This window comes from Bos indicus x Bos taurus, chromosome 5 (assembly GCF_003369695.1).
Source record: "Bos indicus x Bos taurus breed Angus x Brahman F1 hybrid chromosome 5, Bos_hybrid_MaternalHap_v2.0, whole genome shotgun sequence".
NCBI lineage: Eukaryota > Metazoa > Chordata > Mammalia > Artiodactyla > Bovidae > Bos > Bos indicus x Bos taurus.
The window spans coordinates 71109687-71123833 of record NC_040080.1 but is presented as its reverse complement, the minus strand read 5'-3'; the positions used below and the strand labels follow the sequence as shown (position 1 = coordinate 71123833).

Below are 14147 nucleotides of genomic sequence, written 5' to 3'. Positions count from 1 at the left end.
AAGGAGCATCTCATGCCTGGAGAATTCAACACCAGCTAGTTTCCTGTAGCTACCAGTACCTCTGGGATAGACTTCAAATGAGCACAACGGTCTCTGACAGTCTCTACCTAAAGTGTCAAATGATGACAGTGACATAAGTGGAAAAAAACCAAAAAAGCACAAAGTAGAGAAGAGAAAGGAAGCAGAGCCCAAGAAAGAGAAAAGCAAAGTGAAAAAAAAAGGGAAGGAAATGCAATTCTTCAATGCACTGACTGGAGAGGCAGGCATTCCTGACTTCCAAACTTCACAGCAAACTCATGGCTAAAATACACTTCACTAAAAATAAGATATCACTTGCTATGAACTGTTTGCCTCTGCCCCCTACCCCTCAATTCACATGATGAAACTCTCATGTGATAAGATTTGGAGGTGGGGCCTTTGGGAGGTAATCAGGTCTTTAGGGTGGCCCACAGGATGGGATGAGTGGCCTTATAAGAAGGTGAGAGGTAGCCCTTTTCCTGGAGTGAAGGCACTGCCAGATAGCTATCAGCTATCTACAGCCAGGAAGGGGCCCTCATCAGAATACAACATGCTGGGACTTCCCTGGTGGTCCAATGGTCAAGACTCCTGGCTCCCACTGCCTGGGGGCAAGTGTTTGACCCCTGATTGGGGGGGATCCCCTGCATACCCCTAAAGGCAAAAAAAAAAAAAAAAAAAGAACCCAACATGCTGGCACCCACATCTCAAGACATCTAGCCTCTAGAACTTTCAGAAATACGTAACTTTGTTGATGAAGTCACCTAGCATAGGTTATAGCAGCCTCAGGTTAAAGTGACTAAGCCTTAGAAACAACTGACTCGGAACTTCACTTGGGATCATCAGCTACTGAGTAAGGGCACCTGACTCTTGCCCTTCCCTACCCTTCGCCCCTTCTTCAGGTTTGGGAAGTTAAGAGGTTCAAAAGACTAAAACTTCCGAATCTTAAAAAGAAATTTGACCTCCTAAAGTGGTTAAGTAAACTTAAAAGGTCTGGCAAGGAAATCCTGACACATTACTCCGTCCTCACTCCTCCCATAAGTCATCATCCGGCCCTGATTTTCCTTGCCTCTAGTCTCCAGAAAGAAGTCTGATGGCAATGTTGGGCGCGCGCCTGCTGTTTTTTAAGAGCAATCAATTTGTTCCATTCCAGCCTTCTCTAATCGGATACCAGCACGTCTGCGTTGGCAGGACTTCCCTGCTGAGGCTCCCAGGGCCAGGAGGCCGCGGGGTTCAAGCACCGGACTCAGACATCAGCCCAAGCGTCCCCTTTCGGGGGAGCCTCCCTGAAACACACAATCATGGTCGGCGAAACCAACCCAAGTTCCCTTCCAATCTTTTCCCAAGTCATGTTTTCCACTGTACGCTTCCTCCAAAAAAGGAAGAAACCGACCCAAGGCTCAGCTCTCGCCGGCTGCTCCTACCTAGTACCGGAACTTGTTTACAAAACATTAGAGGCACCTATAAACGTGACTTTACTGGAAACGCACCACCGTGACTCCTGCCACCCAGATTTAATGTGCGCCTGCTCTGGCGAGGCCCCGTGTTTCCCTCAGCGCCCCCAACCCCGCCACGAGAGGCGCTCGGACCGAGAAGGTAGGGGAGGCTGGGTCCCCACGTCCACTCCTGGCCGTTACCCTGCCCCCAAAACCCTCCGGGGGCCACGAGCCAATGAACGGACTAATAGAGGGGGCCGCCATGAGGACTGCGAGGGGGCGAAGGGCGTCCCCGGGCACAGGGGAAACGTGGGGAGTGGCCTGGGGACGACTCCTGGCTCTCAGAACTGCTCCCCAGCCGCCGGCCGCCCAAGGCGGAGTCGCAGAGGCCATCTGGCGCGGCAGGCGGGAGCGGGCCCTCCGCCTCCCCGCCCTTCCTCCGCTTTCCTCCCCGGTGCGCCCAGCGCAAGCCCGTAAGCCCGCAGGCACCAGCTCGAGGCACTACTCCGGGAACCGAAAAGACAGAAGCCCCTTCTCGACGGCCTCCTCCTCCTTCCTCGCGAGCATCCCTCGTGCACCCCGCGGAGACACGTGGAGTTGGGGTCCTGCCGCCCCGGGATTTCCCGGGAGCGACTGGGCGCCGGCTACTGCGCCTACCCGGCACACCACTCACTTGCTGGCCGGTGCGGAGCTTGCCCTGGGGCGCTCTCCTGAAGAAGGAGGTCCTGGCGGTGAAGAAGAAGTCCTCGGAGTCCTCCTCCAGGCTGCTGTAGCCGCTGCTCATGCTGCTGGTCCCGTCGCGCGCGGGCCGCCTCCCCGGGGCGCTGGCGGCCAGGCAGGGGGTGCAGCGCCCGCCCGCCCCGCGAGGTTCCCGGCGCGCGGCCCCAAGCCGCCGGCGGGCCGTCCTGCTGCAGCTGCGGCCGCCGCTCAATCCGTCCCGGCCCCTCCCGCCGCCTCCCGGCTTCCCGGCCCGGCTCCTGGCGCGGCTAGGGCCCCAGAAACGCCCAGCGACCCCGCCCCCTGGGCCGCGACCCCGCCCCGGCCCCGCCCCGCGCTCCGCGGGCCCCGCCCCGAGAGGCCTGGGACGCGCTCCAGGCGGTCTGGTCACTCCCGGCGCAGGTGGGAGTGGGGGCGATGTAGCTGGGCTGTTCTACGAGCGCTGCTCTTCCCGAGCAGTATTTGGGGAGCCCCCCGGATCCCTGCTTAGATGGCTGCGTCTGTGCTTCGGGTCGCTACCCCAGCCTCCCGGAAACTGCCAATTCCTCGGAGATCAGTCCCCCCGCCCGGCTAGCTCGGGTTTAGGGGAGGGCCCAAGCAAAGCCGGAAATTTTCTCCGCCGTCTCCGCACTGCTCGCCCCCTCCCGGGGTCCGGTGGGTGAAGATTGCAGGGCGGAGGGGACCCCCCCACCCCACCCCCGAGACCCTCCGCAGTTCTGCAGTCTTTTCGCCCCGAAGAGAACTCTGGCAACCCGGCCCTCCAAGGAGGGTTAAAAGTTAGCTGAGAAGCGTGAGGAAGTAACGACTGGGTAGAGTTTATTTAAATAAAAACATCCTTTCCGGAAATTCAGTTGAGCTTTGGTCTTTCTCTCTCGCCCTTCTTTCTAGTGAGGATTCATTCCGAAATAAGGACGGCCAAGGTCATTATGATCTTTGAGGCCATTTGGCGCGTTGAAGGGTGAACTAGTTCTGCGGTTCAGTGCTTATTAATTAAACGTGCTTTTTAAATCTCCCCTTTCAAAATCTGCTTTACCTACAAGGCACGGTTTCAATCTTGGGGTGAAGGGTTCAGAGAACTCTATTCATCCTCCTCAAAAAACAAACAAGTTCCGTATTTTCTGAATCCTTCCAGTCAGCTAATCCTCTTTTAAAATGCAAAATTTTTCTCCAGGCCACCTGTGGGTGATACTCATTTACATCTTGGTGTTATTAAATTGATTTAAACCATACTAATTCCCTTGCAGAGATCCTGACTGAAAGGTGTTTTTGAAGTTTCAGTTCTGCTGTGGTAAGCCGGCTTTAGGAGAGGTTACATTAGAAGGGGAAGAGAGGGTTAGAAAAAATTTTCAGCCATTATAGCTAAACTTTCTTGCATTATCTCCTTTAGTCCTGAAAACAACTGCATAAGGTAGTTAGCAGGCTTCCCTGGTGGCTCATACAGTAAACAATCTCCTGCAATGCAGGAGACCTGGGGTTCGGATCCCTAGGTGGGAGAGAATGGCACCCCCTCCAGTATTCTTGCCTGGAGACCTCCATGGACAAGAGGACCCTGGGGGGCTACAATCTGTGGGGGTCACAAAGAATCGGACAGGACTGAGCAACTTCAAGGTAGTTAGTACTATTTTACATGAAAATTTAAAGGAACAAGGGCTATTAATTCTCTGTAACAGTCCATGCAATACTCCTATTTTGGGTGTAAAAAACAAATGATAATTGGAGATTTGTTTTAAAATTCCTGAATGAGCCAATTATTTTTCAGTCTTTGATTTGAAGGATACTTTCTAGAGTTAGCTTCCCTTGTGGCTCAGCAGATAAATCTGCCTGCAGTGTGGGAGACCTGGATTTGATCCCTGGGTTGGGAAGATCCCCTGGAGAAGGGAAAAGCTACTCACTCCAGTATTCTGGCCTGAAGAAATCCATGGACTGTACAGTCCATGGGGTAGCAAAGAGTTGGACGTGACTGAGCGACTTCCACTTCACTGCATCTAGAGCAACTGAGGCTTAAAGAGAGGAGGGGAGCTACTTTAAGGACTGGGGCCCTTGTGATCTGAAGAGCTTCAGATGTCCTTCTAGGTTCTCTCCTTGGTCAGTGGTCAGCCATGTGGAATAGTTGGGAGGGAGAACTGGCCCAGAGATGACAAGAAGGATAGAATTGGTTTCAGTCATTCTCTCCTCAGACAGAAAGAAGGCTTGCATGCCTTCAGGCTTACTCACATCCAGTTTGCAAAGTTGTCTATTAACCCAAGGGATTGTCGGCCACCCTAGGCAGCAGGGCTTGGAATTACAGCCAGTACACTTTAAAGATCTTGCAACACTGAAGCCTTTCCAGCCTCACAGCCACTGAATAATTAGAAACCAGATATTCTGTTATTTCACCCAATCTAAGCTGATCCCTGTGTGAAAATGTTAGTCACTCAGTCATGTTCCACTCTTTTGTGACCCCATGGACTGTCGTCCACCAGGCTCCTGTCTATGGAATTCTCTAGGCCAGAATACTGCAGTGGGTAGCCTTTCCCTTCTCCAGGGGATCTTCCCAACCCCAGGATCAAACCCAGGTCTCCTGCATTGCAGGCAGATTTTTCACCATCTGAGCCATAGGGAAGCCCAACCCCTATGTGTGCCATGCACATAAACTGATGTAAGGAAATCAGATGATATACTTACTTTATGATAGACTTTTGTCATTTGCTTTCCATTATTTCATTAACACAATCCTTATTAATTGTGCTTCCCTGGTGGGATCAGATCAGATCAGATCAGATCAGTGGCTCAGTCATGTCCAACTCTTTGCAACCCCATGAATCGCAGCACGCCAGGCCTCCCTGTCCAACACCAACTCCCAGAGTTCACCCAGACTCACGTCCATCGAGTCAGTGATGCCATCCAGCCATCTCATCCTCTGTTGTCCCCTTCTCCTCCTGCCCCCAACCCCTCCCAGCATCAGAGTCTTTTCCAATGAGTCAACTCTTCACATGAGGTGGCCAAAGTACTGGAGTTTCAGCTTTAGCATCATTCCTTCCAAAGAAATCCCAGGGCTGATCTCCTTTAGAATGGACTGGTTGGATCTCCTTGCAGTCCAAGGGACTCTCAAGAGTCTTCTCCAACACCACAGTTCAAAAGCATCAATTCTTTGGCGCTCAGCCTTCTTCACAGTCCAACTCTCACATCCATACATGACCACAGGAAAATCCATAGCCTTGACTAGACGGACCTTTGTTGGCAAAGTGATGTCTCTGCTTTTCAACCCAGAGATGACAAGAAGGATAGAATTGGTTTCAGTCATTCTCTCCTCAGACAGAAAGAAGGCTTGCACGCCTTCAGGCTTACTCACATCCAGTTTGCAAAGTTGTCTATTAACTCAAGGGATTCTCGGCCACCCTAGGCAGCAGGCCTTGGAATTACAGCCAGTACACTTTATTTTTTTTTTTTTAGTACACTTTAAAGATCTTGCAACACTGAAGCCTTTCCAGCCTCACAGCCACTGAATAATCTAGGTTGGTCATAACTTTTCTAGCCATCTAGGTCATAACCTACCCATCTAGGTTGGTCATAACTTTTCTTCCAAGGAGTAAGCATCTTGTAATTTCATGGCTGCAGTCACCATCTGCAGTGATGATACTTCAATTTAAATACTTAAATACTCCAATTTAAGAGTCATGTGTACGTTAAAGGATTTATATAACATAACTTGTTTGATTGTAAATGGAAAGAAGGAAATAACCCCACCCAGAACAAATTGTTTTGCACAATTCCTGAATACTCTGAAGAAAGATATTAAAAGAAAAAATACATTAAAGTGCTTTGTGAGCCACCATACCATAAATAGGATATTTTCCTGGTATTGTTTTTAAGTTCCAAAGGACAGAATTAATTTTTATATTTGTCAGCGCATCATCAGAATTGGGTGTAACAAAAAGGCATAATTGAAGTAGAAGCACTGCTTTAAACAACAAAAAGCAATAAGTAAATAAAAGAAAAATTGGTATTCTGTTTCCTAAATCAGCATAGTAGTCACATATCCATATTTTTCTGATAGTATTTTTTTAAAACACTTGGGCAAACTTTAGTACCCTTTTTTTTTTTGGCCACGCCATGTGGCTTGTGGGATCTTAGTTCCCGACCAAGAATTGAACCTCTGCAATGAGAGTGCAGAGCCCTAACCACTGGACTGCCAGGGAATTCCTGATAGTATTCCTGATAAAAAAAAAAAATCACAAATTTAAAATTTGGTTCATGAAATTGGTGTGTGCTTGATCACTTAGTCAGGTCTGACTCTTTTTGACCCCATGGACTGTAGCCTGCCAAGCTCCTCTATGCATGAAATTTTTCAGGCAAGAATACTGGAGTGGATTGCCATTTCCTCCAGGGGATCTTCCCAACCCAGGGATCGAACCTGCATATCCTGTTCTCCTGCATTGGCAGGCAGATTCTTTACTGCTGAGCCACCTGGGAAGTCACATAAAACGGGTACTTGTCTGTAAAAAATGAAAATGTCACATTAAGCAACTAGACTTTTTAACATTTAAAATTCAAGGAAGGCGATGGAGTAAATAAAATGTATGCAAGCAAGTTCAATTTTGAATGGACTTACCATCAAATACAGAGTAGAATTTGTAAGTGGACTCTGTTATCATAAATGTCCCACTTACACAAGCCCCTAATGATTGAAATTTATAGCCTAGTGACCTTTTATCTCTATGCTAAATGGAGACTATATTGAAAACAATAAATACATGTAAATATTATAAACACACACAAATATTTCATAATTTTAATCATCCTGTACCATAAACCATTTTCCTTGAATTAATGCAGAAGAAGAGGCTTTTGGAACAGTTTTAACCCTTGCTCACAAAATAAACCACCCAGGAGAAAAATAAATGTGATTACAAATCCCAAAGTTTAAATCAGATTCTTTAAGTAGTATATATCCACAAATAGTAGAAACTCAAATATAATAAATGTAGAAAAAATTTAGACACCGCACACTTTGACTAAGTATGCATGTGTGTGCACCAAGTCCTTTAGTTGTATCCAACTCTTTGTGACCCTTTGGACTGAGGATTATAGGGAATTTGATTTTGCTTTTCACTCTGAGATGAGAAACCACTGGAGGTTTGAAACAGAGAAATGACATGATTTGACTTACTTTTGTAAAGGAATCCTTTGGTTGCTGGGCATAAATAAACCGTTAAGGCTTCTGAAAACTCCAGCAAATTAAAACAACAAGGTACATTGTTCACTCATGAGATTAGTAAGTATTTTCTAAAGCAGGTCATGAAACAGCATGTATGCAGTGATTACATTTGTGTAATCATAATTGTAGGTAGTATTCGTAGGATATACTAAAGACTGAGATAATTTATCTAGGAGATTTATAATAAAGGTCACATTGAAAACAACTGCTTTTTGGATACCTTTGTCATAGGGAAGAAGCATGACCATAGGGGTTAGCCTGGCAGGAATTTGAATAACACTGTCACTTACTCTTGTGTGATCGTTAATAATTTAATTAGCCTCTCTGCCTCAGGTTCATCATAAGTAAAATGGAAATCTTTAACAATGTCCCTGTTTTAGCTCCTTTAGTTTACTTTAAGGATGAAATAAGAGAATCCACGTAAAGCCCTTGGCATAAAACAAGGCCAAGCAAATATTAGCCTTTCTTGCCCTAAATATTAGACTTTGTTACATACTCAACATCCATGACTCACTTCCTTGTTAACCAAACAAGGACTTTAGTTCAGGAATCCTCCCCTCCCAGGGAGGGTGGTCCAATCCCAGCCCAGAAGGAAGGCCTGATTTTCAGTCAGGTGTGGTGCCGCATGAGGCTTCCCAGGTGGCGCAGTGGGAAAGAACTCGCCTGCCAATGCAAGAGCCACAGGAGACGTGGGTTCAGTCCCTGGGTTGGGAAGATTCCCTGGAGGAGGAAACGACAACCCACTCCAGTATTTTTGCCTGGAAAATCCCATGGACAGAGAGCCTGGTGAGCTACAGTCCATGGGGTCACAAAGCCTCAGACATGACAGAGCAATTGAACACGCATGCCCGTGGTGTCCCAAGGCTCTCGCAATCAACTCCTTTAGGTGTGAGCAGGTCTCCTACAGACCTGCCCGCTGAGACTTTGAGATCTGAGGGAATGTTCGCTGGTGGCTTTGGGGGAAAGTTTCCTTACCTTGAAAAGAGACTCACCAAAAGAAGACTCTTCTTCCCCTGGATCTTGTCATGCCTGAATATGGTACCTGGGAATTCTGTAGCCATTTTGCAGACAAAAGTTAAAGACTAAAGATGGCAAAGCAGAATGATGCAAAGAACTGGCATGGGTCCTTGAATTAACCAACTTTGAAGCTGCTCTAATTAGGACTCCTTGTTATGTGAAATAGTGTTTTTTAAATTGTTTAAGCCACTTAAGTCAGCCATATTATCATGAGACAGTCCCATCATATCTTTTTTTTTTTTCCTTGCCAGAAAAGTCCCTCTCATCATGTTTCTGCCAAGTTCTGTTCTCTGTTGACACTGGGTAGAATCAATAGAGACACAGAATCAGAAATAAGACTTTCAAAATGATGACTTGTTCCCCTGAAAATAATTTAGAAAGGTCATTCTCTCACATTGAAATAGACAGAACTTGTCCTAAAGGACTGGTCTTTAAAATGGCTTTAAGGTACTTCCCTGGCTGTCCAGTGGTTAAGACTCTGCTCCAAATGCAAGGGATACGGATTCAATCCCTGGTTGGGGAACAAGGATCCCACATGCTGCACAGTGTGGCCTAAAATAAAAAAATAATACTTTTTAAAAAATAAAATGTCTTTCAAAAGGAAATATGCTAAATATGCTACATTCCTTTTAAAAAGGAAATATGCTCAAATTTGTCTCAAAAATTCTATGACACTCAGATTCAAAGATGATGGCAGTTGGTTACCTCAGGGCTGATATTTAGAGGATATGCACGTTGGTAGCTACACTGGTACAATCAGTATCTGTTTCAACACAAACAGGGCCTGTGGTATCAACGATCACCCTCCTGTTACTCCAGTTTTTTTCATGACCACAGAAGTAAACAATATAATAACTGGAAGGCTGTGTGTTTGGTGGTTAAGTATGTGGGCTTGGAAATTAGACTGCCTAGGTTGAAATGTAGCCTGAGATCACGTAACCAGCAGCACATTGTCTAACCTGGTTAAGCTTTGGTTCCATGTCTGGAAAATGGGGGATAACAGTACTTATCTTGACGAGTTCTTACAGGGAATAGATAAGGTGAGTGTGCCTGGCACATAATAACAACTCAGTTAATGTTAGGTAATATGATTACAGGTAAGGATAGTATTTCCATGTTTGGGCATATCTCCAGTACCCAAGAAAACAATATACTCACTACCTATTATCATGAAGGTTACCTAGGTGTATGGGACATGGTGGAGGGAAAAACAAATGGTCCTTCCCATCACTAGATTTGCCAATCCAACTAGGACCTACTAAAACAAACCAAAATATTTCCTGCAAGGGACACTACCTGGCATGAATATTCCAAAGATGACCCCATGGTTTGGTGTCTATATCCAAGTAGATTTCATCTTGCTGTGTTGTGCTTAGTTGCATCCGACTCTTTGCAATGCAACCCCGTGGACTGTAGCCCGCCAGGCTCCTCTGCCATGGGGATTCTCCAGACAAGAGTACTTGAGTGGGTTGCCATGCCCTCCTCCAGGGGATCTTCCTAATCCAGGGATTGAACCCAGGTCTCCCACATTGCAGGTGGATTCTTTACTGTGTGAACCACCAGGGAAGCCCAAGAATACTGGAGTGGGTAGCCTGTCTCTTCTCCAGGGCATCTTCCTGGCCCAGGAATCAAACCCAGGTCTCCTGCATTGTAGGCAGGTTCTTTACAAGCTGAACTACCAGGGAAGCCCAGATTTCATCTTAGGCTTTTGCATTTCCTCATTATTTGGATAAGAACAGGCCAAGGGAAAGCACATATCTGATGAAAAAGCCCTTCATCATTATGATACTTAATCATGTTACCTTCTTTCTCTGGACCCTCAAAGCCATAGACATTAACAGGAACTCTTAAGTGATAATCACTTGTCTCCATTAAAAGACAGACAAAAGAAAGATGAGAAGGTTATGCCCCAAATATGAGAGAATGAAGGGAAGAAGCATGGGGAGCAATCTCTATCTGTAGCTGTGGCATTTATTTCTTAGAGAAAAAAGACTAAAACAAATATGTTAAAATATTAATAAATAGTTTATTAATATCTAGATATTGAAGAGAGTTTTTATGGTATTGTCTGTATTTTTTGTATGCCTGGAATATTCCTTAGCTTTATAAAATCAAAATGAAACTTAGAGATAATAGCTGCAACTTTTTTAACAATTGAGTTTCAACACTACGAGGAACTTTTTCCACGGATTATGGAATGGAAGAAGGGGGCCTCAGTCCTAAAACCTCTGAAAAGTTAAGTCATAATAGTAAAATAGACTCTCAATAATAACTCTGTGAAAAATATTTTATTTTAAAAGGCAATAACTACAAGTATAATTTCAGTAAGCCTGAAAAATGTTGAAAGTGTTAGTTGCTCAGTCTTGTCCAACGCTGTGACCCCATGTACTGTAGTGCACCAGGCCCCTCTGTCCATGGGATTTCCCAGGCAAGAGTACTGGGGTGAGTAGCCATTCCCTTCTTCAGGGGATCTTCCCAACCCAGGGATCAAATGCCCAAGTCTCGGGCATTGCAGGCAAATTCTTTACCATCTGAGCCACCAGGGGAGCCCCTGCTGCTGCTGCTGCTAAGTCAATTCAGTCGTGACCAACTCTGTGCGACCCCACAGATGGCAGCCCACTGAGCTCCTCATCCCTGGGATTCTCCAGGCAAGAACACTGCCGTTCCCCTCTCCAATGGAAGCCCCTAGATAGATAAAAATCCAATATGATCTTGGTTTAGACACTCTGGGGGTTTGCGACGGTGCTAAGAGAAGATTATGAGGACAAGAGGAAAAACATTTAGCACTTCTATACCTAAACATTTCTTTTCTCATGCAAATCTCAAAAGAAAACAAGCAAAAGTGGTCCAGAGTAAAAAGTAGTTTAAGGTTGAAAAATCAAATATAGTAACAATAAAATTTTGTTTGCTATAGCTTCATAAATTGTAAAAACCCAACACCATACAAAACCACCATGGGAGTCTAAGATGTTCATTGGTATTTTCCACATACCATTAACTACATATGAATTAGTTGAGAATTTTTATAAGTCAAGCTAAAAAGATGAATGTATACATGTTGAATGAAAATTTTAGAATGAAAACTCTAGTTGCCTTCAAAGAAGCAAAACAAAAAAACAAAACATTAAAAACATAGTTGAATCATTTTGGCAAAGATACAGGACTTCCAAAGGACATCTGAAGCTAAAACTTAATTAGGTGGATTGTTCCTCAAATAGTTGGGAACTTTACGGAATAAACATACTTGTTTGCCTTCATTAAAGTACTAGTTTAGTCATATTCAATGAAAGATATCCTATAGAAAAAAATCCTGATACAACTGGTATCTCATTTTTAACTTCCAAGATATTATTATCATAGAGGATCCCTCAGACAAGGCAAAAAATAAATATAGATAAACAAGGATCAACTGTATAGCACAGGGAACTATATTCAATATCTTATAATAATTTATAATGGGAAAGAATCTAAAAAAAAAAAACACCCAACAACACACCAAGCTACACTTGTCAATATGTTGTCAATAAAAATCCAAAGAAAACTAAAAAAAAAACAAAGCCTAAACATTTATAATGGAAAAGAATCTGGAAAAAAAATACACACACACACACAAATCACCTTGCTGTATACCTGAAACAACATTGTAAAGCAACTATACTTCAATTAAAAATAAATAAATAAAATTCACTGGACATTTATTGATCTTTCACTATGTGCCAGGCAGTATTCTGAATGCTTGGTTTGTATTAATTCATTTAACCCCCAGAAGCCCCATCATTGTCCCCTGATAAAAAAGAAACACAGGTTTCTATAGCAGCTGCCCTGAATGAAGCAGTAGTAACTCCTATATTCACCCTCCTTACCACTGTACAGCCTTTGAGACTTAACCAATCTAGGCCGGCTGCCTCAGAGAAGAGCCAGGTTTCTGCCAACCAGAAATGATTTGCAGTGAATTGATTTGAAATGCATTATAACAGAGTGCATTTGTGTAAAAAAAAAATTGCTATTTGGAGTTTTTAAATGAGAGAAATGATTATTCTTATTCAATTGACTAGGACTCTGAACTTTCCAATATTTGTTTTCACCAGTCCTTCCAAGTACTTTAAGACTCCACCCTACTCCCACACTTCTGCCAAGGGCTTTTAGCTCTGAGCCTTTTATTTTGAACACAGGTAGAGAGAACCTGCCCTCATTCGCCATGGAATAGTCATCCTTATTATGCCCCATTCACACTGGCATCGGGGTAGGAACTGTCAACACACTCCTGGCAGGCTACAGTCCATGGGGTCACAAAGAGTCAGACACAGCTGAGCACACACACACACTGGCACTGTCTCTTGCAGGGGTCTCTGAAAGCAGAGCTGTGACTGGGGCATTAAAAGAAAGGGATCAAGGACTTCCCTGGTGGTCCAGTGGCTAAGACTTCATGCCCCCAATGCAGGTTCCATCCCTGGTCAGGGAACTAGATCCCACAGGCTGCAACTAAGATCAAAGATTCTGTGTGCCATGACTGAGACCCAAATAGATAAATAAATAAAAAGAAAGGAGTCAATCAAGTAGGCCACTGCTGGGCCTACTTGTCAAGTGATATTCTCTCTGCAGACATACTCATTTTACAACCTATGAAGAATAAAAAGACATTTTCTGCCATTTTTGCTTGAGATTTAATCTCAAGGGGCTGGGAGCTGGAGGGAGGAAAGGAGACTTGGGACAGTTCTGTGGTGAAGGGATTCAAGACAAGCCTCCCCAAAACGTGCCACTTTGGCATGTGGCTTATTTTGAACTAAAGGCAATCAGGACCCTGTGAGCTGGAAACTTCTGCTTCTGCCTTAACTAGGGAAAAGAATTTAAATTGAGGCCCTTTCCCAAAATGAGAATGATTACCAGAGATAAATTTATCTAAGTGACTTAACGTGCACAGCAAACGTCTCCCAAATGTCTGCTCTTCTTCCGATTGTCCTGTGACTTGTCTTCCTCCCTGTGAACACCCAGGCCCCTTTCCCATTCCTTAGCTCAGGGTGGCATATATACCTCATTTTACCCTTCTGTCTTCCAACTGTTCCTGTCTGTGTGGTTCCCATACGTATGGAATTCAGTTTGCTTTATGGGATTTTCTTGCTGGTCCATTGGGTAAGATTCCATACTCCCAATGCCCAGGGGCCTGGATTTGATCCCTGGTCAGGGAACTAAATCCCACAGGCCCCAACTAAGATCAAGGATTCTGTGTGTTGCTGATAAGAACCTGGTGCACCCAAATAAATAAGTAAAATTTTTAAAAAAAGCAAACAAATAAATGTGGACATTAAATAAATAAATAAATTTGCTTTTCTCCTGTTAATCTGCCTGATGTCAATTTGATCATTAAACCAGCCAAAAGAACCTGTGAAGGACAGAGGAAGATTCTCCTCAACAATGGCTGACTATGGAACATTTATCACAAATACGGGACAGTGGTCTGATGACTGTTTTTTCAGTAAATAGCACCTATTCCCAGAGCTTAAAATATCTGACTTTGAAGTCTGTGTTTTAAGATAACTGCTTTAGCTAGATATTAACGCTTTTTTTTTTTTGGTCCAGGAAAGGCTCATGGTGGCTTCAGAATTTCTATGAAGGAAGCCTTAAGGGCAGCACATAAATTGTCCTGGGCTACATAAAATTGTCCACATAGAAGAGAAGAATTGGTGATGGGGATAGATTTCCAGAGCTGAGTTAAAGCTCTCCCCTGCTCTCCTCTGGCGCTCTGTTACCTCCATCCTTTCGTTATG

At 44.5% G+C, this 14147-nt stretch overlaps 1 protein-coding gene across 1 annotated transcript in view; it reads right to left on the bottom strand.

Annotated features, from left to right (window-relative positions):
* RASSF3 (Ras association domain family member 3) overlaps nucleotides 1-2384 on the bottom strand; it is a 76217-nt gene extending 73833 nt beyond the window's left edge. Inside the window, exon 1 of the mRNA XM_027542438.1 lies at nucleotides 2125-2384. Coding sequence (XP_027398239.1) covers nucleotides 2125-2235 — 111 coding nt within the window. The 5' untranslated portion in view covers nucleotides 2236-2384. The remainder of the gene's footprint in view (nucleotides 1-2124) is intronic.
* Nucleotides 2385-14147: the final 11763 nt, after the last annotated feature.